At 51.1% G+C, this 16,502-nt stretch overlaps 1 protein-coding gene across 1 annotated transcript; it reads right to left on the bottom strand.

The window, feature by feature from the left end:
• Positions 1-3,438: 3,438 nt before the first annotated feature.
• CDCP1 (CUB domain containing protein 1) lies at positions 3,439-15,795 on the bottom strand. The gene is made up of 4 exons (XM_019630478.1): positions 15,417-15,795; positions 13,657-14,019; positions 11,554-11,641; positions 3,439-9,179 (listed from the first exon to the last, which is right to left on the bottom strand). The coding sequence occupies exons 1-4, from the start codon at positions 15,793-15,795 to the stop codon at positions 8,747-8,749; spliced, it is 1,263 nt and encodes a 420-aa protein (XP_019486023.1). The 3' UTR covers positions 3,439-8,746.
• Positions 15,796-16,502: the final 707 nt, after the last annotated feature.

Genomic DNA, 16,502 nt, shown 5'->3' with positions numbered 1-16,502 from the left:
TTCCCGTAAGTGCAGACGGACTTAGGTTGAGATTTGTGATGTGGGCGGGGCCTCCCTTTTGTAGGTCCTGATGTACCAATTACCTGTATCAGTGTCTTTATGAAAAGGAAAGAACCATTGCTCGGGGATGTTTGGCTTTCCTGGAATTTGGGGTTCTCAAAATCGAAAGTCTGATTCATTCTCCTCTGGCAAGTTTAAAGTGAGCTTTGGGGCTCATTAGGACTTGAAGAAAAGCATCGAAGCAAAAGGGAAACAGGCCTGAGCTTGAGTCATAGTAATCCCAGCACAAAGGCCCCAAGAACGACGCCCTAAAGCCCTGGGGGGCCTGTGCCCTGGGAGCACCTAAGTCCTGAGTAACAGATCAGCAGCCACGACCAAGTTGTGTAAACCCCCCAGGGAGTGACTTGTGGGGGGGTGGAAGGGGCCCCATCTGGAAGCAGGAGGCTGGAGTCTGCCCGCCCATCAGTTGTCAGCCAGAAACTTCCTTGCTGTGGGGTCCTAGGCAAAGTCACACATTCTTTGGATTTCATTATTTAACTTTTAAAAAGGAAGAGGAAGAAGAGAATATGTCCTGCTGTGTTGCTCTCCCAGGGTGGCAATAAGCACCAATTCAGTGTAGAATTTATTGACTTGGTACGTGCCAGGCACAGTGCTGCCTGTGGGATGACGTGAGATAATGCTCGTGAAAGTGCTTTGTAACTCAAGAGAAGGTATAATTAGCTGGCAATCGCTGAGATCATACACCCCTGACCATTAGCCTGCAGGCTGGTGCTGGGTGGCTTATGCGACCAGGGACCAGGGGTGAGGGTGGGGTGGGGGTGGCAGCTTTGGTAGTAGGTTGAAGGGTGGTCCTGAGGTAGAAGGTGAGGAAAGACGCTTAACCCAGAAATATCCAATGACCCTGCTGGTGCTCAGCCAGTAAACCAGCTCCGGCAATGCTGTGGGTGGCAGGTAGCCAAGCAATTAGTGTCTTATGAAACGCCTCCCTCTCCTCCATGAGCCAGCCCAGGGGCCAAAGTACCCACTGAGTCCAAGCTGGAGGTAAAGTGTTTCCTCCACTGGCTTTCACAAGGCTGTGGACTTGGATTTGGACTAAAACGGCTTTTTTCCCCTTGAATTACATCACAACCACCAAATGATTTCCCAAGTAGCCCTTTGGGCTTTTCTCTCTGAACTCCACGGTGCAGCTGGACTCCCCACAACCTCAGTCCCAGGCTTAAGGTCTGAGCAGCTTCTAGTCCCTCGCGCCTGGATGCCTGAGAGGTCAGATCTGAAAGTCCCCAGCAACGTGAGGAGCCCCTGAAGACGCCTGCGCTCACTTCACCAGCTGGTGCCGGGACCCCTTTTTCCAGATGGAGGGAGCCCATCACCTCCTTTCCCGGGCCAGGCTGTTGGCCCCCTGAGAAAATCTTGGCCTGGGAGTTCCAACATTGGAGGAGTGGGTGGAGGAAGGAACTTTAGAGGCCCCAGAAGTGGTCCGGAAGAAGCTTCCAGCAGGGTTTTAGCAGCGTTTTTGCTGTCACACCTTCCTGTCTTTTCCAGCCTTTAGCCTCTAAGGCAGTAACCTGGGATTTCTGACCAGAGGGACTTGAAATCTGGCCAAACTGGTCACACCACTGTGTGTGTGTGTGTGTGTGTGTGTGGTGGGGGTTGGGGGGGTAGAGAGGGGAGAAAGTTTCTGATAAGCTGGACTCACTAGGAGTGGGCAGGACTGAATGAAACACTGTTTTTGAGACATTTAACAACCACAGAATCTTGAATTTTAACAAGTTTTGAAAGGAAGTTTTTGTTTTTTATTTTAACATAAGAGATATTCTCAAGGTTCAAATTCAAAAGTTACCAAAGGGTATCTAGTGCCAAGTTTCCCAGTCACAGCTTCCTTCCATGATAGCAAACACTGTTCAGTTTCTATTTAACAAGATCTTTTCCCAACGTTTCAAATGCTGACACTATTTCGAGGCACTGACTTAACTCTACATTGGGGAAGAGGTGATAGTCCCCCCGTGCCCCTCTTTTAAGGGTGGTTGGTTGGTAGCCCCTTGTCATTGAGGAAAGGTTTGCGGGGTGGGGATGGAGCAGGGAGAAAAGACTGAACAGTTGCTATGGTTACTTTAAGCCACGTTGCTGGGAACGCTGCTGCCCTCCCCACAACCCCCAACATGTCTCCATTGGGGCCCATCTCTGATGTGGGTGCCCTGGCCAGGTAGGCCCAAACATCCAGGGCTGCACACATGCTGTAGGATCATGGGCCAGCTTGCTAGAGCTGACAGCGAAATGAGATTTGAAGAGGATGAGAACAGCCTCTTCGAATGTGACACAATCAGCTAGAGAACTGTCAACGCACGGGCGAGATAACCAGCTTGCTGAAGATGAGACCAAGCGACTGTTGGCGATGTTTCCTCTTCGAAGCAGATTTAACACAAGTAGCTACTAAGTCAGACATTGTCTATACTTCATCTCTCCCACCCTTGCAATCACCTCAAGTAGGTATTAGGGTTCACATTTGCTGGCGCAGAGCAATCAGGCTGCTTGCTTGGGTCACACAGCTGGTACTTCTCAGCTGCCTCTCAGCCATTCTGGGGTCTTCTTCAGTCTGGGGACAAACAGTTCCTGGAAACAAGAAAGGTTGTGTTTCATATACATGCCCATGTGTACAAACTGAGAGACTGGCTCCATCAACTTGAAGCAAACGCTTCTTCTGTGGAACGCTCCTGGAACACTTTTCAATGAGAGGCCATGCGACAGTGAGCTCCTCAAAGACAGAGCAGCCCCCTCCCTAGCTGATCCTCTGAGGCCTCTCAAGGGGCAGCTAACAGCGATGGTGGCACAGTTGGACTAGGAAGTGAGCCCCAGCATTCTCATCTGCAAAGCAGAGTCTTGCACTAGCTCGCAGCAGGCCCAAGGAGGGAATAGTGGCCTTTGTCATTTCTGGTTGCCTAACATCATTTTCATTTCCCAGTGGCCCTCTGGTTTACTTGGGGGCATTTTCCTGGGGTGCGTCCCACTCTGGATGCTGAAGGGGTTGGGTCCTTCCTCTCCCCAGTCTAGTACACCGGGGTGGACCTGTTACCTGGGCTCAGCCAATGAGACATTCTCTGTGGGACTTGAGGTCTGGAGGGAGCCAGCTGAGGCAAGGCTCATTCATCACTGTGACAGCAGGCTCAGCGGGACAGTTCCTGTGTTAAAGTGTAGTTTCAAAAGTTATAAACATGACTTTTGTAAAAAATAGCATGAAAACGAGCCACAGGTTTTATTCGACTCATTAATTAACAATGGACTCCAAAGGTTTTAGGCTGAGCAGCTGGATGGAAACAGCTGCCACCAACTGAGTGGGAGCAAACCTGTTTCCTCTACCCTTCCCCTCAATGGGGGCGGGGGCGGGGGGGGGGGAGCAGATTTTGAGGGAGAAATAGCAGATCAGTTTTGATGTTTTAATTTGAGATGTCCGTTAGATGTCAAGTGGAGATGTTGAGATGAGTACACGAGTCAGAGGAAGAAAACAAAAACAAAAACACGGGAGACAAAGATCTTATGGGGTCCTGGGCCATCCCTGGCAGCCCTTACCTGATCTCGGATCCCAGAAGGGTCATCCTGGGCTGAGCTGAGCAGAGCAGCAGGACACTGGAAAGTCCGTTCAGTTGCCACCCTGCTTCTTATAGGTTTGTGTCCTTGGGCAAGTGACTCCAACTTCCTGGGCCTTTTTTTCTTCTCATCAGTCAAGTGGAGACGAAAAGTTGCTGGGATCATCACGCTGACCTGAGATAAGGTTTGCAAAGCTCCTAGCACAGGGTGTTTGCCTGGCATCGAATTCCTTCCCTCAAGTATGACATCTGCCTGAAGTTACTGGGGGATGTGTCTCCATTCTGACATTCAAATGGAACAGACATTATTTCTAGGGCGCCCGCTGTGTGATGCAATGTGAGGTAGGAAGACCAAGTGCAAAACATGGACTCCTACGTCTGAGAAAAGGACCATCTTGTTAGGCAAAAACCTAACTGCAAGTACAAACTTCTAAGTCATGAAATTAACGTTCCTAAGTGCAGAGTGTTAGGCATCCTAAAAACTACTGGCATTTAGAGGGAGAGCTTAGTGGGGCTGGAGGGCTTCCTGAAGGAAGTGGGCTTATGGTGGACTCTGAAGTGCTGGTAGGATTTTCATCAGGAGGGAGACAGGGAGGACAGCTTTTGCCCGCAGGTTGTCCAGGAGCAGGGGCATGAGCAAATATATGGGTACTTGTGCCTCTGATACACCTGAGGATTTAAGTGGTGTTGGGATAAAGCTCTGAGGCCATGGGTTGAGAGGAGGGAGAGGTCAGAGAGGTAAGGAGGTAAGGGGTAAACTGGGGGTGCCATACCTCAGTAGGCGATCGAGGACTTTGTTCTGAGGGACAAATCTGGAGGCACAGGTTTCAGAGCAAGGGAGTCACGTGATGAAAAATGAGTGGCGGAAAGGAGGGGGAGGCCAGACAGGAGAAGAATGAAAGCTATCAGGGTGAGCGACAGGGATGAACCAAAGTTGGGTCCAATATTCTGGGCCTGGGTGATGGGAGAATCAAAGCATTTTAGAGATGGAAGTGATCTCAGAAGATTTAATCTTGTGCAGACATTTGAGAAAAAGACCCAACTCAAGGACACACAGCTAATGAAAGGGCAGAGTCAGCAAATGAACCCACGTGAAAGGGGCAGAAGACTTGGGGTAAGGGATGAGGAGAGAATGAATTCCCCTCTGGAGAAATCAGATTGGGGAACACAGGGAAGTATGAGGGGAAAAACCCACCGGGCTGTGAAAATGTGGCACCCGGGTAGGTGTCAGCTAGGATTTGAGGCATTATCATCATAGAGTAGAGGACACCAGTGGATCCCCATGGAGCAGTGTGCAGAGAGGAAAGTCCAGAAGCCCAGAGACTGCAGCTTGAGGCCCAAGAACAGGATTCAGGAGAGAGGCAGTCAGAGGTGGGATGTGGCCCAGACACAGACGCAGTCAGTGCTGTCAGGACACGGCGTTGGGGCTGATCTCCCCAGATCCACGGTAGCATATTAAAGATGGCTGCACATTCTTTGTCCCTCCCACGGAGACATGAGGGCTTTGCTGCTTCTCCTTAATGTCTGGGCAGGCTCTGTGACCGACGCACCCATAGACTAGAATGGAAGTGACGCCGTGCCAGTTTCCAGGCTCAGGCCTCGCGAGACTTGGCAGCTCTGACTTCCTGACTGGGACACTCACTCTTGGAACCCAACCGCCATGTTGTGAAGAAGCCCCCAAAGCCCTGTAGACAGGTTGGGGTGACAAGGAATCATAGCTCCCAGCCGTAGCCAGCACTAGCTTGCCGGCTGTGTGATGCCGCCATCTTGAAAGTGGATTCTAGGTTGAGCTGCCCAAGAGGCCACACAAACCAAAATAAGCAATCGCTGGGAAGCCCTGCTCACATTAGATTTGTGACCAGGATAAACGATTGTTAAGTCACTAGGTTTGGGGTGGTTTGTTAGGCAGCAACATGTGGTCTCCTCAGTGCCCTTGGGTCTCCTCTCCAAGTGCGTGGCGGAGGGTGGGGGCCCCTCTGGAACTCCCGTCTCCCACCACCTTCCCTTTGCTTCTGTTCTGGTGGATGATGACCCACAATGGGCTGAGAGCTCCACCGCAGTCAGTGACGAGGGTGGCCCTGGGCCTCTACGCGGATCAGGTATCGGAAGTGGTCACACAGAGGGGGCTCACTTTGCCTAACGGGAACAGGACAGGACAAGCTCTGGCCGCTGAGTTACCCACTGGCAGCCCAAAGCCCAACTTCCTGGACCGTCAACACACAGAGAAGACAGCATCTGCTGAGCTCATGTCGAGTTTGTCATAGTAAACAACTGGGAAATTTGGGTCTCAGCTGAACCAGGGGACAAAGCATGTAAACAACCCATTTTTTTTTCCTGTATATTTGTTTATTTAAAAAAAGTGTAGGAAATGAATAAAATGCTACCTAAAAAGTATCTACAACAAATAAATTATTTCTAGTTAAGCACTGCAGATCCACACAAACCAGTCTGCTAACTTTGACCATGGTTACATCCCATGGACTTACGCTTTTCTCCCCTCTTCTCTTCCTTGAGACTTCCCTCTCCCGTGCAAAATGACTGCAGCATTCGAGATTGGTCCTGTACGAGCCAGGTTCCTCACGGCTATGGCAGGTGGGCATCGGTAGACGCAGAGAGCAGGGGCATGGTCCTGGCGCACACAGGCTTCAACAAATGCGTTTGACTGATTTCCAGTGACCCTGAAATAGTTTACCTAAGTGGGGCCTGGGCTTTAAAGACAAGAGCCAAGGATATGTCAGGCTGACACTTTTCAGGAGGCATATCTTCAGAAAACATAAAATCCACCTGAAGTCTCAGGAAGACGGCAACTTGGCCTGGAGTTTTGAGCTCAGTTAAAAGAAAATGGCCACGTGGGGCCCTTGTAAGTAAAGGTGATGTGTGTGATGAGGGCCACGCCAAAGGTGGCCGGCCGCACTCTGGGGTGGAAGGAAGATCACGGGCACGCTGAACCTCAGACGAGGCCAGGAGATCGGAGAAGGTGGAGAGCAGAGGGCTAGGGATCCAATGGCGATTTTAAATAACGATACAATTGCAGTTGAGGGAAGGGAGCCACAGCCCGCCTCCAGCCCTTCATGGAGGGGGTAACCGGGCAGGAGCCAGCATTTCAGAGGGGAAAGGTGCCCCAGGCAGCACGGAGGACTAAATGAAACAACAACAACCATAAACTCTTCCTTCTGGGAAAGCCCGAAAATACACACCATTTCGGAGGTTGCAAAACTCATTTTCACAGAGGCAAAGTGGCACAGGAACAAGTCCAGGCAGGGTATTTCCCAGGGTGAATTCGCCAAACTTAATGAAGGGCATTCATTTTCCAAAGGAAGTTTTGCCACAGAAATATGAGAACTTTGGATGGTGCAGACAAGCCATAACGTAATCTTTTTCCTCCCAGATGAGAGAGCACAGGGGCTACCAAGACAACCACCCATAGGAGTGGGGCCGGCCATGAGTAAAGGAGGAATGTGGGCTGCGTGGAAGAAAAAAGAATTGCCTGAAACACACACCAGCCTCGAGGCCTGTCTGCTCATTGGATGCGAGATATGGGTCCCACACTTTCCATTTCAGCATGAGGAAAGCAACCCTGCAGGGGCACTGGCCAGCAGCACTGGACACTGAGCCTCAGCGTGGGAGGCGGCAGGGAGTGGTGGGGACTGCGGGGACCTGGCGGACCAGATGCCCCGCCTACAGGTGGAGCTGCTTCGCCTCTCCAGCCAGGTGTTTCTAGGTGACAACGTGAGCCCCAGCACAGCCAGATCTTCTGATCTGGGTTTTTACGTAAACATTTTAACAAATTGAAACGTTAGTAACTAATTCTTAAAAAAGATTCTGCCCGCTACACAAAACACACCTGTGGGCTGGATCGGTGTGTAGTGTCTCCTGCAGCGGCAGGAAGGTGTGGTAAACAGAATAATGGCCCTCCAGAGATGTCCGCATCCTAATCCCCAGAACTCGTGGATATGTTACCTTCCATGGCAAAAGGGACTTTTTCAGTGCGATTAGAGATTCTGCGGTGGGGAGTGAATCAGGGTTTATCCAGGTGGGCTTCACTAGTGAAAGACGGAAGCAGGAGAATGAGTGTCACAGGGCTGGGGTGTGACCAGCCATTGGAGGTAAGGAAGGTGAACAGCTTCTGGAAGCTGGGAAAGGCAAGGATATGGACTGTCTCCCAGAGCCTCCCAAGGGAGTGTAGCTGCTGTCCCCACGATTCTAGCTTAGGAAAACCCATTTTGCACTTCTGATCTCCAGAACTATAGATAAGAAATTTGTGTTGTTTTAAGCCACCAAGTTGGTGGTAATTTGTTACTGTAGCAATAGGAAACGAATACAGGGAGCCTGCTGTATTTGTAAACGTTTGTAGAGGATGAAAATATTCCCTACATTTCTGTTTAAATGCAGAAGTATTGCTGAAGCTGGGAGAACCACAGGTGGCAATTCAAGGAAATTTCCCTTGTTTCTAGGACTAAGGATAATGAATTTCTGCAGCGGGATAACCACATGCAGAATGAGAGAACCAAGAAGTCTCTCATCAAAGAAGATATGCATCTCTGCTCTCTCACACACACACTCTTTCTGGTAGACAGACTGCAAATTCTTCCCACCTCCCAGGGGACAAGCACACGTTTACCTAGTGACCAGGAGAAGTCTAAACCCAGCCATCCAACCAGTTAGCGTGACTTGTCACTATGTCAGGTGAAAATCGCTGTGTGGTTACGCATCCGACTTCTTAAACACACAGGACCATCAAATAAATAATACTAAAAAAGGCACATTGTCATTTTTGTCCAAGGGACCCAATGAGAGAGCAGGGGCCTCGGGTGGGTTCCGAGGGGTTGGAACCGTCAACCCAAAGAGGTCCAATCCAAATCCAGGGCTCGTGGCTGCCCTGTACCTGGTGACTCACACCTCTCCTCGCTCATTATGGGCTGGTTTACAGCTCAGCCTGAGTTCAGAGGGACCTGAGCTATGATAATTGTGTCTGGATCACAATTCATCATTTTCAGCGTCTCACCACCAGAATGAGTTCACTTGGAAATCAGAAGTTGGTGCTGTTCTGGGAAACCTCTTGCTCTTCCTTCCATATAACGTGTCTTCTTTAGGATTTCTGGCGGGCACCCTCCAGGGCATCTCAGTGCCCTGTTTTATGAAAAAGTCTTTGGGATGAGTCCAAGTTATTCCGCAGACGCCGCTGGCTCGTGGGCATCCAGCAAGGGAACGTTTGTGCCTCCGTTGCTTTCGTTCCCCTCCTTGGGGTGGGAGAAGGTGTAGGGTTCGCTCTCAGACTCAGCACTGGAGCCAGGGGGTGGCTCCTCGGGGGTGAGCTTTGCAGTCGGGGCCCTGGAGCATGTGGGGGGCGGGGAGGGTGGGCAGTCCCCTGTGGGGCCCTGGAAGGGCTGGTAGGTTTCCACCTCTGGCTGGACGAAGGACCCGTTGGAATCCTGCAGCAGATGCCCATATACGATGGTGTCATCAATGACCGCATACACGTGGGATTCACTGTCCTTTCGTACTTTCTGAAGCTTTTTTGGCTGCATCGGCAGCTGGGTGTTGACGTTGCCATTGTAGATACCTACGGCCGGGCCCTTGCTTATCTTCTTTTTCCTACTGAGAAAGAGAGGGGGCAAGAGAAAAAGAAGATGGCAAACTTAGATGTGCACCACTGTACATCCCTGTTAGGACTCAGACCCGTCAGGGTTCTGACTGCATCTCCCCCACGTCTCACAATTCGCTCAGCGTCTGAAAGCAAAACCAATGTCTCCAGTGAACATTTAGAAGGAACCAGCTTCTGTCTCCAGTTTTCCAGGAGGAAACAGGAAGTCGACAGTGGTTTAGCGAGGGCACTTTTAACACTACGTGCACTTGAATTCGCTTTGATAGATGCACAGTGTCCAATGGTGGAGACATACGACAATCCCTCTTTCCTACTAGAAAGGGGTAGCGTCCCAGCCCAGCCACGTCAGGCAGGGCATGTCCCGGCCAACCTTCTGTGACTCTCTCAGCAGCCTCCCCGTAGCTAACGCGCCATCCCTCTCTGGCATGGGTGAAAGCTCTGATCATCTAGCTCCTAAATGATAACACGCGAGACTCAGGGTGGAAGGTTTTGTTCCTTAGTTTTTAGCTGGAGTTGGGAGAATAGAGCTCAGCATTAGCGGAGGGGTCCAGTCCCATCAGCAATAACCACTAATAGAGACAACAACAACTAAAAAATAAGACAAAATTCAGGCTGGGGTGGCAGAGTTCCTCCGTAACACCATTCATGTTTGGTTGGTAGTGTTCTTCGGTACTTGGATGTGGACAGGCATTAGCACTCTCAGCTATGGAAAACGAAGCTTCGCCTCCCATCTCCACGAGCCGGGGGCCTCGGGTGGACACTGACATTTTAGCTGACGGGTGACTCCAATGGAGGACATTTCCTCAATTAACATAATGGACCATAAAATGCACAGGCTGGAGGTTCACTAACTGTGGACAGGCTCCCTGTCCTTTTCTGAGATAAAAATAAATCCAGTGCATTTCTCTTGTAACACTGAGGCTTGGGCCAGGACGACGGGATCCCAACGCCGCGGCCTGAAGCCCTGTGACGGGTGTCCCTCCCCTGTGCTCCACAGTGCTGTGCTCGTCCCCACCAAAGCTCTCCTCACGCTGTCCTGGCCTGCCTCTGTGGTCCCTCTATCCTCCTGGGCGGTGGGAGAAGAGATTGTACATAGTGCCCAGGAGGTTCTCAGAAATACATGCTTAATGAACAAGTTCAATGCCACTGTCTTCCCTCACTCTCACTGCACAACCTGTCCACCTTCCTACACCAGCTGGGGGTCTTGCTGCAACCTGCCAGCCAGTGGCCTCCCCCACAGCAAGTCTGGGGCTGGCGACTCTCCGGCCAGAACTGAGGCAGTTTGGAGATGGAAACAAACTCTGGGGGCGCCCCTCGCCCAATTCCCTCCTGATGAGGAAGGTGGGGCCCAGTGTTACTGCCACGCTTTCTCTCTGGGTTGGACACACTGTGTACCCCAGGCAAGAAGGCTTCCTGAGAGAAACAATGAAATGATGTTTTGTTAAAAAGAAGTCCTTCCCCCCGCCCCATGCGATCTACGTACAACCCCCCCATTTCACAGAGGAGAGGCCTCTTCCTGGCTCTGCGGTGGGCAGGTCCTTCCTCGTCAGCGGAGACATTTCTAGACAGTCTCGCTGCCGATCAGAATTTCAGTTGTTTGCTCATGTCTCCAGTTAATAATAATTTTTTTCCTCTTTGGCTTTTGGGAAGGTCAGATCATGCTCGGGGAAACAGGTCTCCCTCTCCCCTCATGGCTTTCATCAGAAATGGAAGGAGAACTGATCCAATCTGGTAGCAGCGTGTCCTCGGTCTAAAAAGGTCAACACTTCTCTTTCATAAAACAGAGGCTGTCATCCTGAGGGGGTGGGAGGTAAGCCTGAGTCAGTTAACTGGATCTTCCTGCTTCTCGCCCACAGGGCTAGCTTTTTGGGGTGCTTGTCTGGGGTCCAACAAACAAGCACAAAACAGACAGTTTGTTTAAGAAACTGCAGGAGAACAAGCTGGGGCCGGACGCATTCGTTTGCCTCAAGGTGACGGAGGGAGCAGGTTCCGAGGCCTGGTCTAGCGGGGCCCACATGAGCAGTTTTCCTGCCAAGAGCATCCGTGTGATGCTCACAGTCTAATGAGGAGACAGCAAATGATTCACAGGGGGCGTGTGCTGAGGCAGCTGCATAAAAACTGCAGGTTAAAATGTCATCGCACATGAATTTTTACTTTTTGGGCTTTTCTTTCCCTACTAGGTATGAGGATTTTTTTTTTTTTTAACCCTCCAAGCATAACTCACATCTGGCACTATGATTTGACATTGATCTTTTGGGGTGGGGTGAGACATGGGAAGCGAGACAAAAGGTGAATAATTAACGACAGCCCTCTGTGATCTAAGGAGGCGACAGGTCAGCTGAAGACAATTTGAGAAATTCCACCTACTTCTTTTTCACACAGCAAATGATGAGTCCGAGGGCAAACAGCAGAAAGGCGCCACCTCCCACCACTGCGATGAGGACAACAGTCAGGTCTGTGGGAAGAGACACGGGGAGACAGAGGGGGGGAGACGTGGGGGTTAGGTCTGTGATGAACTTGAGTAGACAGTCTCCAAAGCTGGCCGCCACCCATTCCTTCCCGCCCTGTACGCTCACGCTTTTCCTCATCTCCAGAAAAGCCTATGTCCCTTCCTCCTGAATTTGGGCTGTGCTGGTTCGGGGCCTAATCCTGGCAGCTTCTTACACTTTCTCTCTGAGGGGAAGCCGGCTGCCACGTACGACTAGGCATGAGACCGCATGCTGTGAGGAAGCCCAAGCTAGCCACGTGGAGACTCTGTGAGGAGGACAAACCAAGGAACCTGGATGAAAGTGAGCATCAGGGCTCCAGGCCTCTGTGTCTGGATAAACCACCCCAACACCCTACCTGTTCAGGGCATCTGGCTGAGGCCCTCGAAACCTCAGAGCAGAGGTGAGCCCCTGTGCTGTGCCCTGTCTGAATTCCTGACCCACGGAATCGCGAGCACACACGAATTACTAAGACACTAAGAAACTCAAACAAACTGGGGACCTACCAGATCTACTTGAAAGGCTACTCCTGTCTATACTGGGTGTGTTCCCCCAATTGCCACAGCCTGTTGTGGAGGAGTGAAGAACAGAGGGGTGCAGGAGAAAGGAGGCGGTCAAAAGTTAGAAGTGAAGGTGTGAAGGAGAGGGTTGTTTCATCTGTGCTGTCTTTTTCCTACAGTTGTGCAAAGGAAAGAGAAAATAAATCAGAAAGAAAGCCCTGCATCAAAACAGGGATTTAGAATTTCTTGCTTGTTTAACAAGTAAACAAAAGGCGAGGTTATGAGAAAACAGGAATAGAAACAAATGACAGAAAAATCAATGTCAGGAAGAAAACCCAGGAGCTAACACGAGAGCGTGGGAGAGCTTTTCACATGTGACTTTCGGTTCCCATCAGTTCTCTTGCCGCCAACCAGCTGTGTGTCCTTGGGCGGACACACCAGAAAGGACAGGGTACAGGAGAAACAACCGTCATGGTCCCTTTTGGTTCCAACACTGTGATGCTCTGTGACTATCGGAATAAAGGGCAGACACGGCCCCACCAGGCGGCCCTGCTGCACAGGCATTTCCTTGCCTGAAACTCTTTAGTGGATCCTGCAACGCTGAGCATAAGGACAAACTCCTCTCCTGGCTCTGAGGCCTGCCACTGGGGCGTTCCATGGAATCGAATGTTTCACCGGACTAAATAAAAATTGCCAGCACCACGTGTCTGTGCCATACTTGCCAGGTCCCCACATTTTAATCACCAACACTGAGTGCCCAATGATACTTTCATGAGGTAGTTATTATCATCTACTCTGCACAGATGAGGAAGGTCAGGAGTAAAGAGACTTCATCTATGTCAGCGAGAGATGAATAGTAAATGACCGTGGTAGATTGATGACCAAAATGCCCTAATTCTCCCCGCTCCCCAAAGCATGTCCTCTACTATAGGACTCTGCAGCTCCTCCCATCAAGAGGTCCACCCCTTGAATCTGGGCCGGCCAAAAGAATGCTCTGGAAGGAATGGTGTATGAGTTCCTCACCAAAGCATCAAGACACCTTGTGTGCCTCCTCCAGCCTCGCTTGTATCTCTCTGCCTCTGCCTTCAGAGCAGGTCTAGGCTGGAGGATAAGAGACCATGGGGAGGAGAGCCGAGGAAGCCACTTAGTCCAGCTGATAGTGCCTGGGCTGCCGATATGTGAGAGTGCCCTGGCCAAGATGAACCAAGTCCTCTAGCCAACCTGCAGCTGCCCGCAGCTGAATGAGTGAATGAACCCGGACCTGATAGCCCAGCCAACATGTGAGCACTAGTAATGGCTGTTTTTGAGCCACTGAGTCCTGGGGTTCTTTGTTAGGCAGCATCACTGAGGCAATAGCTGACTGATACACGGACAGCCAGGACTCAAATCTATGTTTTCTGACTTGCCTCCCAGACTTGCTCCTTACTCCTCAGCCGCCAATTTGCTGCCCGTCATCATGCCCGAAAAACCCTCAAGGCTCTTACCCACAGTCCTTGGGGAAAGCGACACCTGGAAGAGCAGGTTCAGCTGCTTGCCACTCACAGGGCTGCAGTTGGAGACGTTGACCCAGAAGCTGTGATGGTGGAAGCTTGGCTTGGGGAGCGTCTCCTCCAGGCTGAAGACCTCTTCGGCTTGGGTCTTCTGCTCCTGGACGATCATGAACGCGCGGCCCGTCTGGCAGACCAGGCCGGTCCGCTCCTTTACGAAGGTCAGGCAGGCCACCTGGTCACTGGGCACGCTTATGTTCCAGGACACCGAGTTGAGGGGTGGCAGGCCCCGCTCCCAGTTAGGGCTTCTCAGGTAGACCTTGCTTTTCATGTCCGGGGTCACCGTGAAAACACCTTCCTCTGCAGGAACGGGAAGACATGCCACACAGACGTGTTACTCAGTCAGAGTGGAGAGAAAAAGTTGTGGTGGAGATGATGGTCAAGTGTCTAGACCAGCGGGGTCCGACAGAGCTTTCTGTGATGGTGGAAATGCTCTTTATCTGCATTGCTCAATAGAGTAGCCACGGCCACATGCGTCTGTCGAAGACTTGACATGTGCTCGGTGTGACTGAGGAACTGTATTTTAAATTTTCCTTACTATTAATTACGTTTCAATTGCCACAGGGGACCAAAGGCTGTACTGTATTGGCCAGCACAGGACTAGAGTCTCAATCAAATCAGGTACTCAGGTCTTTTGAAAACAAAACAAACAAGCAAAAACCAGGCCAGTGTGCCAAACCAGTGGTTATCTCAGCTTCTTTTCAGAAATGCCCTCAACACAGCTAACATTCATCTGTGAGCTATGGTGGGATGGGTATATACTGATTTCTGTTTCAGAGGTTAAAAAACAAACTTTGGGTCCTGGGAAGAGTTATAGAATTGCGAAGCTTATAGAGTCTCCAACATGTCATGTCAACTAATGTATTCCTTACGTTCAGGTGAGGTAAACCCCCATATTCCAAACTGAGGACGGTGGGTCTTAATTCCAAAGACTCCCCCAGAAGGTGTTTTTCTGGTAACCTGTGGGGACACCTGGCAGCTTGGATTGACCTTAATCGTATGGCCAAACATTCTTCTCCCTCCCACTCATGCCTCTGAGAACAAAAGGACGAAGTCAACCTCAAATAAACGTCTTGGCCAATTTTAAAATGGCCTCTAAGGTTGAGCAACTTGTGACGATGACTGTGACTTTTAAAATCAGTCGTGTAGAGTTGAGACCAATTTAGACCTCATTTCCTGCCTCAGGACACGGAAGGTCACACACTAGCCTCCCAGGGGGACAGGACCCTGGCGCTCTGGACGCCTCTCTCCCAGCATCCCTTCCTCAGCGCTCTCCGCACTGCATCCGGAATGGCCAGAGCAGAGTCATAAACATGTCTGCTGGGGGATGTTTACGTTGCCACCTTAAAAACCCAGCACTTGGGAATACTTGGTTAGCTCTCATTTATATCCTGCCTGCTTCCAAAAAAGGCTCAAACCTGATTATTTGTTCCGCTGCCATCCACCGTCTCCTCCCACTGTCAGAGAGTCTTATTTCTAACTCCTGGAATTTTCCACGCTAGGTGAATGGCCAAGTCAGGATTGGGACTCAGCCATCTTTCACATTTCTTGTGTGAGGACCAGCCCACTCAGCCGCTTCTCTTGTTCCAATCGACAACTTAATTAGGATGATCACAACACCGGAATGAGATGAATGCCCAAACGAGAAAGGCTAAGTTAGGGGCATGGAGACGGGCGAGAGTGAAAGACACCCTTACCTTTGAAGTGGGGTATGAACGACACCTTCAGGCCCTGCTTGGAGACCTCTTGCTGGAAGTTGGGGGCAAAGGTGCGCAGGGTCACTGACATGTTCTGCTTCACCTGGATCTGCTCAATGGAGCCTCCTGTGCAGAAGTAGCCGAAGTAAAGGTCCTGGCCGGGGCTGCTGCTGCTGGCCATGAGGTAGCTGAAGCTGTTGTTGCAGATCCGCTCCCGTGTGTCCTGCTGCAGCTTCTGGGCTGGCACCAGTGCCAGGCTGAGCGTGTCCTTGGGCACCAGCAGCTTCCAGGAGAAGTCGCGCAGCTGCACAGGCAGCTGAAGGATGTCCCTGGGCACCTGGAGAAAGTAGGACTTCCTGTGGCAGTAGCGGTGGTCCATGCAGCCTGCAAAAGAGGAGCTTGTGGTACCCAGGCAGGGAGGGGATGGGGAAAGCATCCTCCCAGCTCTCAAGGCAGCCTGAGGCTTTCTCGCTTTTCCCTTCGGTCTTTCCTCTCCACTGTCCTCCACTCCTGGCTCCTGGATATGCCCCTTTTCTAGCTCTCCCCCCGGCCCCCGTTCCCTCATATTCTTACTAAACTGGCAGAACAACTTCGGGGGTGTCTTTAGGGTTGGAAATTTCTCTTCTTGTTTATCAAGTACTCTCTTGCGTGTCTGTGTCTAAGATGCTAAGCGCCATGTGGGCAGGGCACAGGTGTTTACTCCACCAAGGCCTGTTGCCCGCGAGTCCCCATCTGTGGGGAGGGAGTTGTGTGTAGTGGTTAGAGTAGGGAATGGAGCTGGGGAGAGCTCAGCTGAATTCCAGCTCTGCCACTTCCTAACGGGGTGGCCTCAGGCGGGCTGCTTTGTCTTTTGTGGCCTCAGCTCCTGTATCTGCAGAGACTCTAGGAGCATCCGTGCTAAAGATCATGGTGGCCCAGCAGGGAGGTGGCTATTGGCTTTGCTGTCCTCCATGCATCACATATTTATTATGTGACTAGCACGTGTCTAGCACTGCTTAGGGGCTAAAGGGATAAAAAATGGAGCAAGCCAAAGTTCTTGACCTCAAGACTCAGTCTCACGTGAGAGAAGACAAGTGGGCAGTGAGT

Source organism: Hipposideros armiger, unplaced genomic scaffold (assembly GCF_001890085.2).
Source record: "Hipposideros armiger isolate ML-2016 unplaced genomic scaffold, ASM189008v1 scaffold_18, whole genome shotgun sequence".
In the NCBI taxonomy this organism is placed as follows: Eukaryota; Metazoa; Chordata; class Mammalia; order Chiroptera; family Hipposideridae; genus Hipposideros; species Hipposideros armiger.
The sequence above is the reverse complement of the archived record's forward strand: the minus strand, read 5'-3'. Positions and strand labels throughout refer to the sequence as shown.